This window comes from Pundamilia nyererei, unplaced genomic scaffold (assembly GCF_000239375.1).
Source record: "Pundamilia nyererei isolate P.nyererei 1_Seehausen unplaced genomic scaffold, PunNye1.0 scaffold00201, whole genome shotgun sequence".
Classification (NCBI taxonomy): domain Eukaryota; kingdom Metazoa; phylum Chordata; class Actinopteri; order Cichliformes; family Cichlidae; genus Pundamilia; species Pundamilia nyererei.
The window spans coordinates 229,349-245,723 of NW_005187602.1; the positions used below are offsets into that span (position 1 = coordinate 229,349).

The following is a 16,375-nucleotide window of genomic DNA, read 5'->3' on the forward strand; positions in this document are numbered from 1 at the left end:
AAAAGTGCGTTGTTTGCACTAGTTGAGTTTTTCTCTGAAATATAACATTTTATATTCACCAGGCTATCAGTATGATATAAGTAAAAGTGATTTGACATTAGAACAGAGTATTATCCTTTCTGTCCTTGTGCCAGCAAAAGCAAAGGAGGAGTAATATGAATCTGTCCACTGGAGTATGGAGCAGCACACACACGCGCACGCACACACGGAGAGAGAGAGAGAGAGAGAGAGAGAGTAATAGACAGGTCATGTTGTGTTTTCTTCTTCCAGTATCACGTCCCGCCCCCTGTGTTCATCAGGAGGAGGGGTGGGGAGCAGAAGGGCGGGTTTCGCTGGTACCTCAGATCTCATACTGGATTTACCGGACTGCACCTGTGAGGAGCCGGGTTTGTTTCTGCGCGTCGGGAGGAACGAAAGGCGGGCCCGCAGCAGCACGGCAGCCAGGAGCCTGTCCGAGGACAACACCAATACCGCTGCAGCCCCTCAGCAGCTTTACGCTCGAGAGTAGAGGAGGGAGCCGCCAGGCTGTCAGACCTCCAGCGGATATTTTTACCCGCAGTGCCTCAGACAAGCAGCCGACCGAGGAGCACAATGTCCAGGCAACAGCAGCAGCAGCAACAGCGGACTTCGTTCAGACTGTCGGACAACCTGGTGGAGGTCAAGAGCAAAGTAAGTGATGGGCTGCTGACTGATGCTGTTAGCGACGCAGGGTGTGCGTTATCAGGACCCCAGCCCTCCGCTCTTCTCATCCAGATCGTGATGTAACAAACACAAATATCTGGCCGCTGCAAATTCACGCGATATTTAGAAGAAACGAAATCCGACCGGGTTCAGCTGACAGCGGCCTGGCTGCTGCCGCCCGCAGCCCCCCCACCAACACCATCAACATCGTGTCAGCCTGCTCAGCCTCGATAATCCCAGTCCTGTGTTTAACTCGATCTGTGTGTGTGTGTGTGTGTGTGTGTGTGTGTGTGGTGCCAAGCTGTTGTTGGCTTATTCTTTGGTGTTTACATTTTAGTTGTTTGTGAGGTTTAGCTTTTGTAATAAGAGAAATAATGAGAAATAAGCATACCGAACACATAAAATTACAGTGCGATTATTCTGTAATAGTAAGTGCTTTCATGAAGATGAAAACCAAAATATTTTTTAGGTGAAGCTGTGTCCGTAAACTCAAATATTGGCAGCATTTTCAATGTACTTTTTATTGCTAATGTTAGAAGAGCCTGAAAAATAGTTTAAAGATAAAACCTTCCACAGGCCCTTCAGCCGCCTCGCACAGACTGTAGACTGGTTTCACATGAAGAATGTGGACCAGTCCACGTATAGAAATATGTAGACTGAGTCAGTGCTCAAACCCACGCAGTTTTTTGTAGGTAGGAGGGGGTGTGTCAGAAACACCTGTGGTTCTGTAGAAGTCTGTGTCCTGTGACGTGCTTAAAGTCAAACAACATGAAGGGCAGTTTAGTAAATGAAGCTCCTGTTAGAGAATTCTGTGATTTCCTCTGCTTCACAGTCAGGTTTGTGCCGTGCTCATGATATCCGCCTGCAAACTGATCGCGTAGGGAACATTTTTAGCTTTACAATGGGATTTACTAACCAGTGGGTCATGTCACAGTGGCAACGTTCATCCTTTATAAGCAAGTTGTGTTTCCCATGATTATCCAAAGAAATTGACACTAGAATGGGCAACATAGCCTCAAAATGATATCCATTTTTTAAGGAAATCCAATAATATGAATTTGATGATGTTCTAAATGAACATTGTATCAGAGAGTGCAGCTTGCAGACAGCAGCACTGATTAGTGCAAAAAAAGAGGGAGATTTTCCTTTTATTCCAGTGTGCTACTGTCAGTGATGACACATTATAGTGCAGTAAGAGTGACAGCATTATATACAGTGACAAAGAGTGAGTCGAATGCTTAACTCTTTAGCAGTAACTGAAGTAACTCAACAGTTCAGTAACGCGGGACGGTGTTATCACCTATTAGAATCAGTACATGGTTTGGTTCTTATACAACACCTTTCTCCTCAGTTTCATCATTTACAACAGTTTCTACTGCTTGTCTCATTCACGCAGTCACACACACACACATTCACCTAGTGCTTTTGTCTATCAGTCACACACTTACCCTCTGAAGAATGGATCAGTATCTTACCCACTGTCCAATCTCTGCTCTTCCTGTCATTCAGTTCAGTTCAGTTGTATTTATATAGCACCAACTCACAACAACTGTCAGCTCAAGATGACAGTTGTGATATGTCATTTGGTTGTATGGAGTATAACTAGCTGGTGGTCCAGTGATGATGGCTGAGTCATTTGTTTACTTTTGGGTCACACGTCACCAGCTGATCATATTTCCTGCTCAGATGCCTTCATGGCCTTGCTGTACTGGCTGCTGTGTTTTTAACTCAACCGGTTTGTTGTTTACATTTTTAGTGGGAACAGTTTCGTGAATCTTTTGCGCAGTCTTTCAGCTTTACTCTGTGCTTTGCCATACAACCAGAACTTTTTACACCAGAGATGAGCTAATGAGCATCAGGGCTACAACTCCTGAGGACTTATTTCCATCATTCATTGCCTGATCTGGCCATTCAGGTTCATGAAGTGAGACGCTGTAGGAGAGGAAAGCAAGCCGGTACGCTCCTGCATCTCCACCGCCTCCGTACTCCACTACAGGGAACATAAGCTCATTGGGCAGTAAAATAGATGAACTCCAGCTATTGATGGGGAAAAACAGAGACTGCTCTAAATTGGCTGTTTTGTGTTTTATGGAAACTTGAGTGGATCTATACTGGACTCTGTGGTGCAGTTGGTAGAACTCCAACTCTTCAGAGCAGATTGCCACATGAAGTTCTTCGGCAAGACAAAGGTGGAGGTATCTGGTTTTCTGCTTACAGTGGCTGGTGTAATGATGTGACTGTTATTCAGCAATACTGCTCCCCTCATCTGGACTCAAATGCTCATCCCTTCAGTAATTTCTCCATCTCCCTAGAAACCTCTCTCTCTACTTGAAAGAGATGTAAACAAACTCAAAACAGAACACCCAGAAAGCAGCAGGACCAGGCTCAGTGTCTCCATCCACCCTGAAGCCCTGTGCTGATCAGAGACATGTCATGTGCCAGCCTGCTTCCACAGGACTTATCATTCTTGTTCCATTTTTTTTAAAAAGGGATCACAAACCGACCTGTTGCTCTGACCTCTGTAGTCATGAAGAGTTTGACCGTCTGGTACTATCACATCTAAACTCTATCACTGTCTCCCTCCTGGATCCCCTGCAGTTCGCCTACAGAACCAACAGGTCAGTAGGTGATGCTGTTAACATGGCACTGCACCTGGACTCTGCAGGAATTTATGCTAGGCTACTTTTTGTGGACTTTGGTTGTGCTTTTAATATATTCATCCGTACTCTGCTGCAGGAAAAGCTCTCCCAGCTGAATGTGTCTGCTCCCACCTGCAGGTGGATCATTGACTTCCTGTCTTTCATTGCATCAGCACTGGTTCCCCTCAGGGCTCTGTCTTTACTTTTCTAATCTTCTTCTTGTATACCAACAGCTGCACCTCCAGACACCAGTCTGTAAACTCCCAAAGTTTGCAAATAACACCACCCTGTTGGGCTTATCTCATGTGGAGATGAGTCCGTCTATATGAGCGAGATTGACTGGTGACTTTGTGCAGTGACAACAACCTGGAGCTTAAATGTTGTGAAAACAGTGGAGATGACAGTGGAAACCAGACATCCCTCCCAAACATCAGCCTCCTCATCAAGAAGACACAACAGAGAAAATACAACCTGCAACGTCAGTGATGGTGCAGTTTTTCTCCATCAATGAATCTATTCTCACCTCCTCCATCACCGTGCTGCTGCCAAGGACAAATGCAGACTGCAGCATGTCATTCCCTCCACTGAGAAGGTGATTGGCAGCAATCTGCCTCCCTACAAGACTTGCAGACCTCCAGGACCTCTAGGACACCTCCAGGACTCTATGAAGTGGGGGGTCGGCATGGATCTTGCTTGCCTGTCTCAAACTGTTTGTGACACTGCCCTTTGGCAGGAGGCTGTGGTCCTTTAGAAACAACATGTCATGGCATGAGAACAGTTTTACACAATGACACAGCAACAAATTCCTCTTTTCTACAAAGTTGCCAATAAAAAGGAACAGATATAAATACATTATATTGCCAAAAGTATTCACCCATCCAAATTATTGAATTCAGGTGTTCTAATCACTTTCATGGCCACAGGTGTATAAACTAGAGAGATTTCTATGCTGAGCCTGGGACAGAATGGATGGAGAGCCAGTGCATAACATTGTATTTTTCATTTGCACCTGTGTAAGAAAAAAAATGAAGAAAATTTTTCCTATTGTCATCAGAAAAAACAGAAAGAGCAGGTTAAGCAGGTGATATGATCATGGTAATGGTATCAAATAATAATGTTGGATTGTGCTGACTGTTAAAAGCCAGCCTTGTAAAATAGACAGCTCTGTTTTCTTTGACCAGGGCTGATAGAACCAGGTGGTTGGTAGATTAGTTTTTACCTCCAACTCTAACAAGCTGAAGTTCAAAGATATAAAATTGTCCTGCATCCACTGCGATGCTAACTGGTGAAACACTCCAAACACTAATATTAGTTCTCCTCCTCCTCTGCCAGGGTCCCAGTACCCATCTGAACCAACCCCAGTGAGGCCTCTGTAGTCTGTCCTGCGCTACCAGGATTCAGTTCAGAACAAAAAAGTCAAACTTCATGAAACCAACAAAATCATTCAATGCAAATGATTTATTGGCTCCAGAATGACAGAGTGCCATCTGTAAAGTTGCACAATTATCAACAGCAGCAGCCAGCAGAGAAAGCGCAGGTTGACTCTAAGTCGTCAGTGAATGCTGAGGACTGCAGGATCAGAGACCAGCTGACAAGGAGAGACAGGGTGAAGCAGCCTGAGGTAGTACGACCCGGAGAATCAGTCTATAGATGAGAAGTTCCAGTCAGTGGGGCACGCAAGGGAACAAGTGGTCAGATACATTGTCACTGAGCACAGCCTCAGTTTTCCTTGGATCCCAGCTTTTTTTCTGCTCAATCCCATCCAGGAAATCATCTCCTTCTCATTTTCAAGCAATACAAAATGCTGCCACCAGAATACTTATATTTTCTCCTAAGTCAACTCATATTACTCCTGCTTTATACTCAACACCGGCTACTTATATACAGAGCACTAAATGGAAATGCAGCAATCTTTTATCTCAGAATGTGTTACTCGTGTGAGATTGGGGTGGGGATGGAGCCTTTCAGCCGGTGGCAAAAGAAATTTTGGATTTCTGAAGTCCCACTTTGACTTCATTTATCCAACTCTGTGGACTCATTCTTATTGTTTAATAACTTTCTTTATAATATTTTCTTTCATGCTGTGTTTGAACTTGGCTTTATATTCCTGTTAACTGTGCTTCCATTTTCCATTCAATCGTATTGTTATTATTCATAAGAACATGTGAGCACTTTATGCCAACACATATGTGAAAAGCACTTTAAAAATAACCTTATTGTTTTACTTAAACAAAGAGCACCAGTGTGACTCTTCTGTACCCCACTAATCCCTAAAACCTGATTACGGCCCTGAATGCAGCAACGTCAACATTTCCATATATCATATGACAGTACTGGTAAAGTAGCATGCCACCCTAGAGTCCCAGATACAGATGAATGCTCTGATAAAGCACACATTCTTCACACTGAGCACGCCCAGTATAGCTTTCAAGGCAAACATGCCAGTGAGAGGTCTAATACTCTGTGCTGTTAATTATAGAGCTAAAGGGAGGCACAGTATTTGTGTTAATATCCACCGGAAGAAGCATAATGTTGGGAGACAAAACAAAGTCAGCGTGGATCTCATTGTGTAATTACTGTTTGAAAGTTTCTGTTATAATATACAGTTGGGACAAAAATTAAACTCCAGAGTTTGAGTTTTAGGTCATGTCTCAGTTTTAATTAAACAATTTTTAAACATTTCTGCTTTCGCCAGGCATCACTAGTTCCAAACAGTACGTGCCTTGTCAGTACATCATGCAAGTTGGAGATGTCACGATACAGGAAGACTGATAGAATGACATAATTTTTAAGATTTGTTACTACAGTACATAAAAATAACAAATATTCCATAATATTTGAAATATGTTTAAACTCCTGTACCAGTACTGTCCCTACAGTTCCCTGTGATTTTTCCTTGTTTGTGTTTCCATTCATGAAATGGGCACTGTACCTTTACATCCATATCAAAGGTGGTTACTGAGGATGGCCTTTATGAGGGGCTCGGATTTTAGCACTGAAATGAAACAAAATCTCAAATTTTACTGTCGGTGTTCACGTTAGCCTTATCTATGTAGATTAATTTACTTCTATACTATACTAATATAAAGCACTTTGAGGCGATTGTTGTGTGGTTTGGTGCTATATAAATAAAATGGAATTGAATCGATAATTAGGAATGCATTAAGAGGATCCCCTTTTTGATTTAACGCAATGCAGTCGCTGCTACTGAGAGAGAAGCTACAGGAAATGGCGGTAAACAGGTCCAGATAAATAGAGAGGGTTGTGTCAGGAAGGGCATCCGGCATAATATCTTTGGAAAATAAAACATGCAGATGATCAAGAATGAGATTTCCATGTCAGATCAGTCGAACCCACAGCCTCCAGTGCTGTTGGCCATGAGGGTGCTGGTGGAAACTGTGCTTCTGCTGGCTGAAAACAAGGAGAAACAAAGGCAGGGTTGTGGAGGTGAACGCAGGGACTCTAAATGTAGGGACTATGACTGCTGAAGTGAGAGAGATGCTGATATGATGGTGAGAAGAAAGTTAGATATAGTGTGCATGCAGGAGACCAGGTGAAAGGAACCCAGGCCAGGGGCATTGGAGGTGGATGCAAGCTGTTCTCTCATAGTACAGATAGGAAGAGAATAGAGTGGGGGTCATGTTGAAGGAAGAGTTTGTTAACAGTGATCTGAAGTTGAAGAGTGTCAGACAGAATCATGACTCTGAAGCTGGAAATGAAACAGCCGATGTTGACTGTTGTCAGTGTGTATGCCCCACAGGTTGGATGTGAGGGAAGTGTCTAAAACCTTTCTAGATAGGTTTTAGTGACATCACACTTTTTCTATGCTTAGAGGTGACATCGTATCAAAACTCTTAAGGACTACGGTCTTCAAGAATGAATCCCAAAGTATGTTAAATAGGCTCAACAGGTTTTGTTATCCATTCCTAGTTAGTGGCTGTAGCGGTTAGCCACACTTAAAATGCTTAGTATTACATTTAGCTAAAATTGTAAACACAGATTGAGCCTCACTATTAAAAATCATTTGATGTGTGTTTGTTGCCTTCTACAGTTTGATGCAGAATATCGTCGTTTTGCTCTGAAGAGAAATGGTCCAGGGGGCTTCAAGGAGTTCTACCGCCTCCTCCAAACGATTCATCACATCCCTGGTGTTGATGTGCTACTAGGATATGCAGATGTCCACGGGGACCTCCTTCCAATCAACAATGATGAAAATTACCACAAAGCCATTGCATCAGCCAATCCGCTGCTCCGCATTATTATAACCAAGAGAGGTAAGAGAAAAAATGAGGTAAAAATACATGTTTAGTTAATTAGGCTTGAAAAATTACTTTGCAAAGCAGTCTAAATGACAGATCTCTTAAACATGTTATATGTCTTTCTACACATTGATCCTACAGTTATTTTAATGGCTTCCAAAGTATATTTCATGTCTTTTTAAAATGTTTTCGTCCCTCCAAGAGAATAACATCAATGATTCATTTACTAGTGGACGATCACATCCACCTGTCTATCCATTTTCTTCCGCTTATCTGGGGCCACGTTGTTGGGTCAGCAGCCTAAGCAGAGAAGCCCAGACCTCCCTGTCCGTAGCCATTTCCTCCAGCTTTTAATGGAGAACACCGAGGCGTTTCCAGGCCTGCCGTTACCCATCAGCTGCCTCTGAAATCCCGTAAGCTAACCAAGCCCAACAGGACTCCTTCTGTAGCGTGTTGGCTCCCTTCACCTCGGTTATCCACTATCAAGTTCGGAGGTTACCACCATGACAGGCACCGGCCACCTTGCAGCTGCAGCTCAGTGCAGTAGCCTGTAGCCTCATGTACAGCAATGGAGGTGTTGCACATGGTCCATTCGGACTCAATGTCCTTAGCCTCCCTCGGAATGCTGTTGAAGTTCCACCTGAAGTGGGAGTTTAAGATCTCGTGGACCGGGGGCCTTTGCCAGGCATTCCCAGCACACCCTCGCTATACATGAACAATCCCGTTGCTCTTATTTTTAATCAATCACTGCTTACCAGTTTTAAAGAATTTACAGAATCTGATCATTCTTGTCCGACAATTTAGGTCATGCACGCATTTTTCCTGAGCTTTTCCCGAGCTCACTTCACTGACTCCAGCTGGTTCTAAACAATTTATTCCAGTGCTGGCATTTAATCTGACTGCTTGTTAAATTTCATGTTAATTTTGAAATCATTTAATTGCTCAAAAGTACACTGAGGACTTATTTGTTACCCTTATGTGTCTGGATTTTACTTCACTGAATCGGCAGAGGTCAGCAAGCTCAGTATTCCCTGAGAATGGCAGCTTCTTCTAATTTTAAATCTCTTTTTAAAGCATACAAATCAAGAATTAGTGAAAAATTGGCACTTCCAAAGCTCTGAACATAATCCACAGTAATGTATCCAAGTTTAAAAAGAGAACCACCCTTGTGACACTGACAACTATGACGTCACTAACCAGTTAAACTGGCTTCGTAGCACACACCTCTGGTAGCACATACTTTGTGCCCAAGACATAGCAAGAGTGAATAATTCAAGAAAGACAAAAATGTATCCTGTAACTTTACAGGTAGACTGGAATGTTAGTGAGCTTTATTGTTTACCCCTGAGACACTACATATGAAGCAGAAACACTTATTACACCTGCTGACAGTGGTGATGTTTATCCATCCATCATTATGGATTATGTGAGTGTTTTCTAACACACTGTACCATTGTTGTCTCCCAGTACACCTTTTCATGCTATGTCATAACTCAGGATGTGATGACATTAATGTGCTGCTTAGCAGGCTGCTAGAGATCGGAGTCACAGACAGCTGCCAGCAAATCAGATCAGCTCTATGGTCTGGGGAACTAAAAAGGAAGCGAGCTCAGGAAAACAAGGCCCTGGAAACACAGAGAGAGCAAACATGTGCACGTGCAATACGTTTGTTGAAATCTTATTGAGGAGGCTTGTATTCGCTTTGTGTACTCTTTTAAACTCTGCAGTCCAGAAATGATAAAATCCTGTAAATCCTACTGGAAAATCTTAAACCCATGCATTGCATTAGGAGTAGTGGCGTCACTAGAAAGGATTAGGACTTGAGTAAGGCAGCTAAAATCTATTCCCACAATCACTTATCTTTCGTTCCTGAAGTGTAATCCCATTTATTCACTGCATCCACATGATTGGCAAAATTTGCACAGCTGAAGGATAGAGCAACAGGAAGATTAAGTGGTGACGATAGTTTGTTTTTAACTAACCAGGTCTGTCTCAAATAAGTTCAGTAAGGATCTCACAATTTTACTAGTAGTCTTTGTAGCAGCTCTGTTGCTCACTAGTGTCACTTGTAAGTATTCAGTGAAATGTGAAAGACTTCTAAATGACTGAAGACATCATCAAACCCTTTATGAAGGCAACAAGAAGTTCATTTTACACTGAAAACAGCAGATATGTGTTTCCTTTCCTACACGCTTCTCTCTCCACTTCAATTCCTCTTACTTGGCTACATTCATTTTGACCTTTACTACAGCTTGTCTTTGTGTGTTAGCACTGGTGTGCATTTGTGAGTATGTGTTTGTGAGTGAGGGATAGACAGGGGGATACCACAGGATAGAAACCCATCTGCTGCTTTAAGCCATTAGCCATGAGTGAGTTTATTTAACTTTTTGGAGCAAGATAATCCCACTCAGTTTATGTGACTGATGTCTTTTGAGACTTCATCAGTCATATCAGATCCATGCAATGCCACTACTCTGTGTGTGTGTGTGTGTGTGTGTGTGTGTGTGTGTGTGTGTGTGTGTGTGTTGATTACTTTAACACATTAACACTGCAACAAAGCCTACATCGAGTAGACTTTGACACAACAAAGCAGTTATATGTATTTTAATCAGTAAGGTTCCATGTGAAGAATCAAAGTGACTACGGTCTTAGTAATACTGACAGAAGAGCAGTGTGTACCTTTGTGCTGCTCTACCCTGAGTATGTTGGTGAAGTGATTTATGATAACTAAGAGACAAAATACCTTTTTTCACATCACAATTTTGCATCTGATAAACTAAAATGAGTCAAACTGGAAACTACTGAGACAGTACAACTTGTAACACGTGGCACAGAAATGTCATGTTCCACTGAGAGAAACACTAAGAAATGGAGCGGCGGTAAACAGACTAAGTAATCATGGTTGATGGGTTCAAAACACAAGAGCTTTGAAAAAAGTGTGTTTTAACAAATACAATTTAAACAAAATAACACAATAGATGCACCAGTTGTCTGATGCATTGTTTTAAATGTAAAACAGCGTCACAGTGATTACAGGAGCTTTTATCACAATTGAAAAAAATTATACAGTTTCAGACCTAATAGTCTGCTTTTAAATAGGAGGTGAAGTAACAAAGCCCTTACAGAATGACGCTCCCCCTTTGTCTGCACTGTGCACAGGCCTGTTGTTGTCCTGCACTGCATATGGCCATATGGCACCCCCTTGGGCTCCAGATGGTGGGCCACTACAGAGTGAGGTCACACTAGAAAGAAACATACAAATGCTCATGACAGCTGCAGATAACAGAAACATGGTACATTAGGGACAGATATATGGGGCACTAAGACACAGACACAGATTTACTCTTTACGGCCATCCTGAATACCATTTCTGAGCTCTAAAGCTTATGATAGTAGTAAGCAGCAAGTATTTAAAGCTTTAGCCAGCAGAGAGGGGGAGGTTCATGTCTGATCTTATAGCTTTGATGTTGTCTGTCAATGTCACTCCACATACATGTTAGAGATCGTGGGTTCACTGTAATTTCGGCTATAGTGCGTGTTTTGTTGATTTAATTATGAGGTCATAGAGTGTTTTATAAAATGTGAAAAGATGAGCGAAGGCCCTGCAGCCAGAATGCCAAGACTACTGATTAATAAGTAAACCTGGCTGGGCTAAAATTTTGGCAGAAAACAGTCACACAGGTCGTTTATGCCTGCTGTTACCATCATTAGCGGTCACGCTAGAACTGGACTGAAAATCAGTATCAGTACCAACAGGTCGGATGAATCCAAATATGAAATTTTTGGTTCGAATTGTCACCAGTTTTTACTGTATGGGGCAGGTCAAAAAATAAACAAAGATGAGATTCAGTAAAAAATGTGCAAAGTAAAGCTAGCATGTCACAGGTCTGCCATAAATATTTACAGTTATTTGAGACTGTGGTGGGGCAGTGATCATTCCTCACTGTTTCCTGTAGGAGCTGGTCTAACTGGGACACACTGGAATTTAACAACTTTGTATGAGGTTTAGCACATGTTTAACTTTTCTGAAAAAGACTATATTTTGTGTCCTTGTATATAACATACAAGAACACAAAATAATGATCAATACAGGTTGATCTATAGTGGTCCAAAAATAGCTTTTGCAAAATTAGAGGGATCTGATTGCATTATTTGTGCATTTAGAGAAGGCTTAACCATGTTTGTGTCTTCATGCTTTAGTCTGGCTCTGTATGCCTTGATAGGAAACATTATTTTTGTGCATTAACCATTAATGCTGCTTAATGCTGCTTCCCAATGACCTAATGTGTGCGTGCATGAGGAGACACACGGATACACACACACACACACACACACACACAGGCAGCTATACATTCCCATTAACCCTGTTTGACAGCTAATGTGCATCAGATGATGAGTTGTTTCTCCCTCTTCTCCATGCTTTTCTCTTTCCGTCATTCCGGTATAAGTTCAAAGATTTTATAGAACTGGGTAGAAGTTTTGAAAAATGTGAAAATTGTGAAAGTTTACATTTTTTGACATTTTAGTAGTTATTCTGCGTGTTACAACTGCTATCTGTATCTGTAGTTCAGTTAGCTAAAATGGCTGGTTTTATTCCTGACAAAATATGGATACAGACAGAATGGAACTGTGGGAAAAAATGATCTGAAGCTAGTAGTAATATTGTGTTCATATCTGAGACTGACAGTACACACAAGAAAGCTCTGACCTTTTGAATGTAGAAATTTTGGAATGAAAAGTTCAACTATCCAATATCAAAGACTTGTGGAAATGAGCTTCTTCCGAAGGGTGGCTGGCCTCCCTTAGAGATCGGGTAAGTTCGGCCATCTGGGAGGGACTCAGAGTAGAGCAGCTGCTCCTCCACATTGAAAGGAGGTAGTTGAGGTGGTTCGGGCATCTAACAAAGATGCCTCCTGGGTGAGGTGCTCTGGGCATGTCCTACTGGGAAGAGGCCGCGGGGCAGACCCAGGACATGCTGGAGAGGTTATATCTCTCGGCCTCGGAGCACCCTGGTGTTCCCCTGGACAAGCTGGAGGAGGTGGCCAGGAAGAGGGAGGTCTGGACTTCTCTTTTTAGGCTGCTGCCCCCGCGACCCAGCCCGAATAAGCAGAACAAGATGGATGGACTTTATTTTTTCCAATTATGGTGTAAATAATACACCGTAACTGTAAAGTTTAACACTTTAAAAGAATCACAAATCAGCAAGTAGCCATTAACAGTCTCCATTCTTTTGTGTCTTCTTAAAGAGGATGAACCTATCATTTTTGGCACCAACTCCCTTCAGAGGCGTAGAAAGGGGCTGGGCTTAACGAGCCTGCGCGCCACTGGCTCAGGCTCCACCCACTCAAAGGGCAGATCTGGCCTCATGATTGGACCGCCAAAGAACTTCAGACAGATTTCTTCAATCATCGATGTGGACATTTTGCCTGAGACACATCGACGGGTACGACTTCACAAGCATGGCACTCAAAAACCACTTGGGTTCTACATACGTGACGGCGTGAGCGTGCGGGTGACACCGCAGGGCGTAGAGAAGGTAAGGTTTGTTACTTTGCTTTTACCCTGCTTACAAGACAGTATTCTGCCTTTAATGCTGACAAAATTGATGAATTATTTCCCTGTAATTCACCAATGATGTACCAATTGTGCAGTTATGATTGGGCCGGTAAGATACCCCCATCTCAAAATTTCTCTAAAAATATCAGCAAGTAGCACCTTCATGCAGACATAAAGACAAAAGTTATGAATATATGAATATCAGCTATAATAGCTAAAAGCTGTTGTCTCATATTTGTATCTTTCTTCTTGCTCCTGAAGGTTCCAGGGGTGTTCATATCTCGTCTTGTGCGTGGTGGGTTAGCAGAAAGCACTGGGCTGTTGGGTGTTAACGACGAGATCCTCGAGGTCAATGGCATCGATGTAGCAGGAAAATCTTTGGATCAGGTAAATGCCCTTCCAGGCTCAAAGAAAATTCAATATATACAGAAGAAGATTCAGAATTAACTTGATCAAGATTCAAGTGTGCTTCTTTTTCATGAACAGTAAATGTACTTTGCCCATAAATTACAACACAGTCGCACTTGTGTGTGTCGTTTTGTTTTTTTCTTTATCCGTAGTGGATACAAGCTTACAAAGTAACAGTTCAAAAACAGCTTAGGAAGTAAAAGTAGTAGTAATGATTAGACCAGCGTTTGTATGTATCAAAGTAACGGGGTGTTAAGTCACTCTATATGCACTCATTAGAGCATTTTAATGATAATCAATCAGGGCTGGACTGGTAATCTGGCATACTGGTAGGCCAACACATTTTTGGGACAATGGGTCAATTGAAGCGCTGCTGCGCACTGGCTTTACAAGCACTGACAGCAGCCCATTCGGTCATTTTAATTACTGACAATGTATTGCCCAATCAAGTCTCTAAAAGCTACCGGGCCCTCCCATACTTACGCACACGCACCTTGTAGAATACAGTTTGGTAAAACAAATGGCTAATTTCACCATGGGCCGCTCTTAATGGCTAAAGTTTAGCTTTTAACTGTCACATGTTTCAGTGCAAAAAAGAAACTTTTGTGTTACAGCAACATGATAAAGAGTAAAAATAGTAAAGTCTACAATAAATAACAAATAAACTAACAAATAAAGTAAGACTGGCATTGTGTGGAGAAGAGTGGAGTGCAAATTGCACAATATTATATTCAATTATATGTTATATATAACATGTACACTTTAAATCTAAGAAAAACAGCTGCATTTTTCATCGCATCATTTAAGCCCTATTTGACTATCTCATCTGTCATTTTAGGTCACAGACATGATGGTGGCAAATAGTCACAACCTTATTGTGACCGTAAAGCCAGCTAACCAGAGGAACAATGTTACGCATCGTAGGAGTAAAACCTCCGTAGGTAACTCGGGTTCTCTGGGCTCAGTTGGATCTACAGGCTCTGCCGTGTCACATGACTCACAAAGCCCCGCCTCTCTGAGCAATCCCATCACTGCAAGGTTTGTCATGCATACTATCTTTTTTTGGGCCTGCTTATGAACAGAAAGAATGGGGACTGTGGCAGCACTGGCATACATCATATCTGTTAAAGGAGAAAAAGAAAAAGAAGTTTGTGCTTAAACGTTTAATGAAATGAAACTTCATTGAAACCGTTGTTTTGAAATAATAATGAGAATCATGAATTTTAGAAAAATGCAGTCAAAGCTAGCTGAATTCTCAACTTTATTCATAAGTTGCCAATAGGAACGGACACGTGCAGTTCATATTGCATTCACTTTTTTCTTAATCATTTGGCATGTCTTTTGTTACCATAGCAACAGCATTGCTGAGGGTGACAGTGATGATGGTGGTGATGATGATGATGAAGGTGACCTCATTCTGGAGAATGACTGCCTGACACCCTACGACTCCCACCGGGTCACTAACAGCACCACTATGCCCGACAGAGACTCACTTAGCAATGGGCCACATAGCTACACCGTGGGTAGGCCCCTCCCACAGAGTGTCTCATTGCCCAGTAATGTCGGAGCATCCCTGAGAGACAGCGCCATGATGATCTCCAGCCACAACGGAAACTCCACCCACACAACTAGTAGCAGTGAGGAGAGCATGAGAGAAGATAGCAACGTAACAGCACTGTAACCACGACAGCACTGTTCCATTGAGGACTATGAATGTTAGCGCAACAGTGCTGAAACCACGGCAAATACAGGTGGCTGTGGTCCTGTTAGATAACAGACTTCTAAAAGAGGAGGGAGTTGACGTATGAAGCACTGACAGGACCTCCGGAGGGACCATTCACTCTTCTGCTAGTTTACACTTTACCTCTTTCCCGCCTTGGTGGATTGTTGGCTTTTACTGTATGAAGGCATAGGAACACTGTATACGATGCAACGTATGGCTGAAGTTTTCAGCTTTGTCAGGTTCTATAAACAACAGTAATTATATCATTTTTTAAAAAATGTTATATTATGGAAATGTTTAAATACCATAATGTATTAACAGATTAATATTGACCATTTAATTAAAAAAATTAAATAGTTATAAATCCTCTTGTAAAAGCCATAAGTCACTTTGATGTCAATGTATTTTAAAAAATGTCTTCAAACCTATAGTTGACTTTCATGTTTTATTTTTGCGGCACCACAAAAACCAGTGCAAGTAGCACTACGTCACTTTGGCATCTCTAACTGTGAAACTTTGTGTCTGTGTAGTAAACTTAATGCTTAGTGTGGCAAACATGGCGGATACACATGGAAGCTTCATGAAATGAAGCAAAGTGATTAAAGTTGTTTTAGCATTTGGGTAACTGGGTCTTAGACTGCCGACATCTCAGAATTACAGGTAGTTCTGGCTCCGCTTCTCTCCCTGCTGTAACTTTGTCAAAAGCTTTTAATACTTCAGGAAAAGCACAGCAGTAAATGAACAAAGGTAACATGTATTTTAACCCAATACTACTTACTTTACATTGATTACATTTAAATAAAAGTTTACTGTGATTTAAAGCAGAAGCATCAGTAAGTCAGTCTGTTTTATGAGTGGTTCTGACAGTACCCATTGTTCACAGCTGAAAGTCTTCAAACCCCTGCAGCATTTGAAGAACACAAATAAAATCCTGTTTCCTCACAATGGGAGTTGAGATGTGATTTGCTAAAAGTATATTTATTACTCACCTCACCATTTACCGTTTGTGTCAATCTTTCCGAACTTCAAATTCCTACACAGCAAACTGCAGGGAGTGCAGAATTATTAGGCAAGTTGTATTTTTGAGGAATAATTTTATTATTGAACAA

The 16,375-nt window shown here is 41.9% G+C and overlaps 1 protein-coding gene across 1 annotated transcript; it reads left to right on the forward strand.

Annotated features, from left to right (window-relative positions):
• Positions 1-263: 263 nt before the first annotated feature.
• pard6a (par-6 family cell polarity regulator alpha) lies at positions 264-16,093 on the forward strand. The gene is made up of 6 exons (XM_005747611.1): positions 264-669; positions 7,372-7,594; positions 12,826-13,115; positions 13,397-13,522; positions 14,382-14,581; positions 14,897-16,093. The coding sequence occupies exons 1-6, from the start codon at positions 592-594 to the stop codon at positions 15,222-15,224; spliced, it is 1,245 nt and encodes a 414-aa protein (XP_005747668.1). The 5' UTR covers positions 264-591; the 3' UTR covers positions 15,225-16,093.
• Positions 16,094-16,375: the final 282 nt, after the last annotated feature.

Coding starts and splice junctions, on each gene's coding strand:
- pard6a (XM_005747611.1), top strand. CDS start 592: ATGTCCAGGCAACAGCAGCAGCAGCAACAGCGGACTTCGTTCAGACTG. Junction 670..7,371: donor TGGTGGAGGTCAAGAGCAAA/GTAAGTGATGGG, acceptor TGCCTTCTACAG/TTTGATGCAGAATATCGTCG. Junction 7,595..12,825: donor CATTATTATAACCAAGAGAG/GTAAGAGAAAAA, acceptor GTCTTCTTAAAG/AGGATGAACCTATCATTTTT.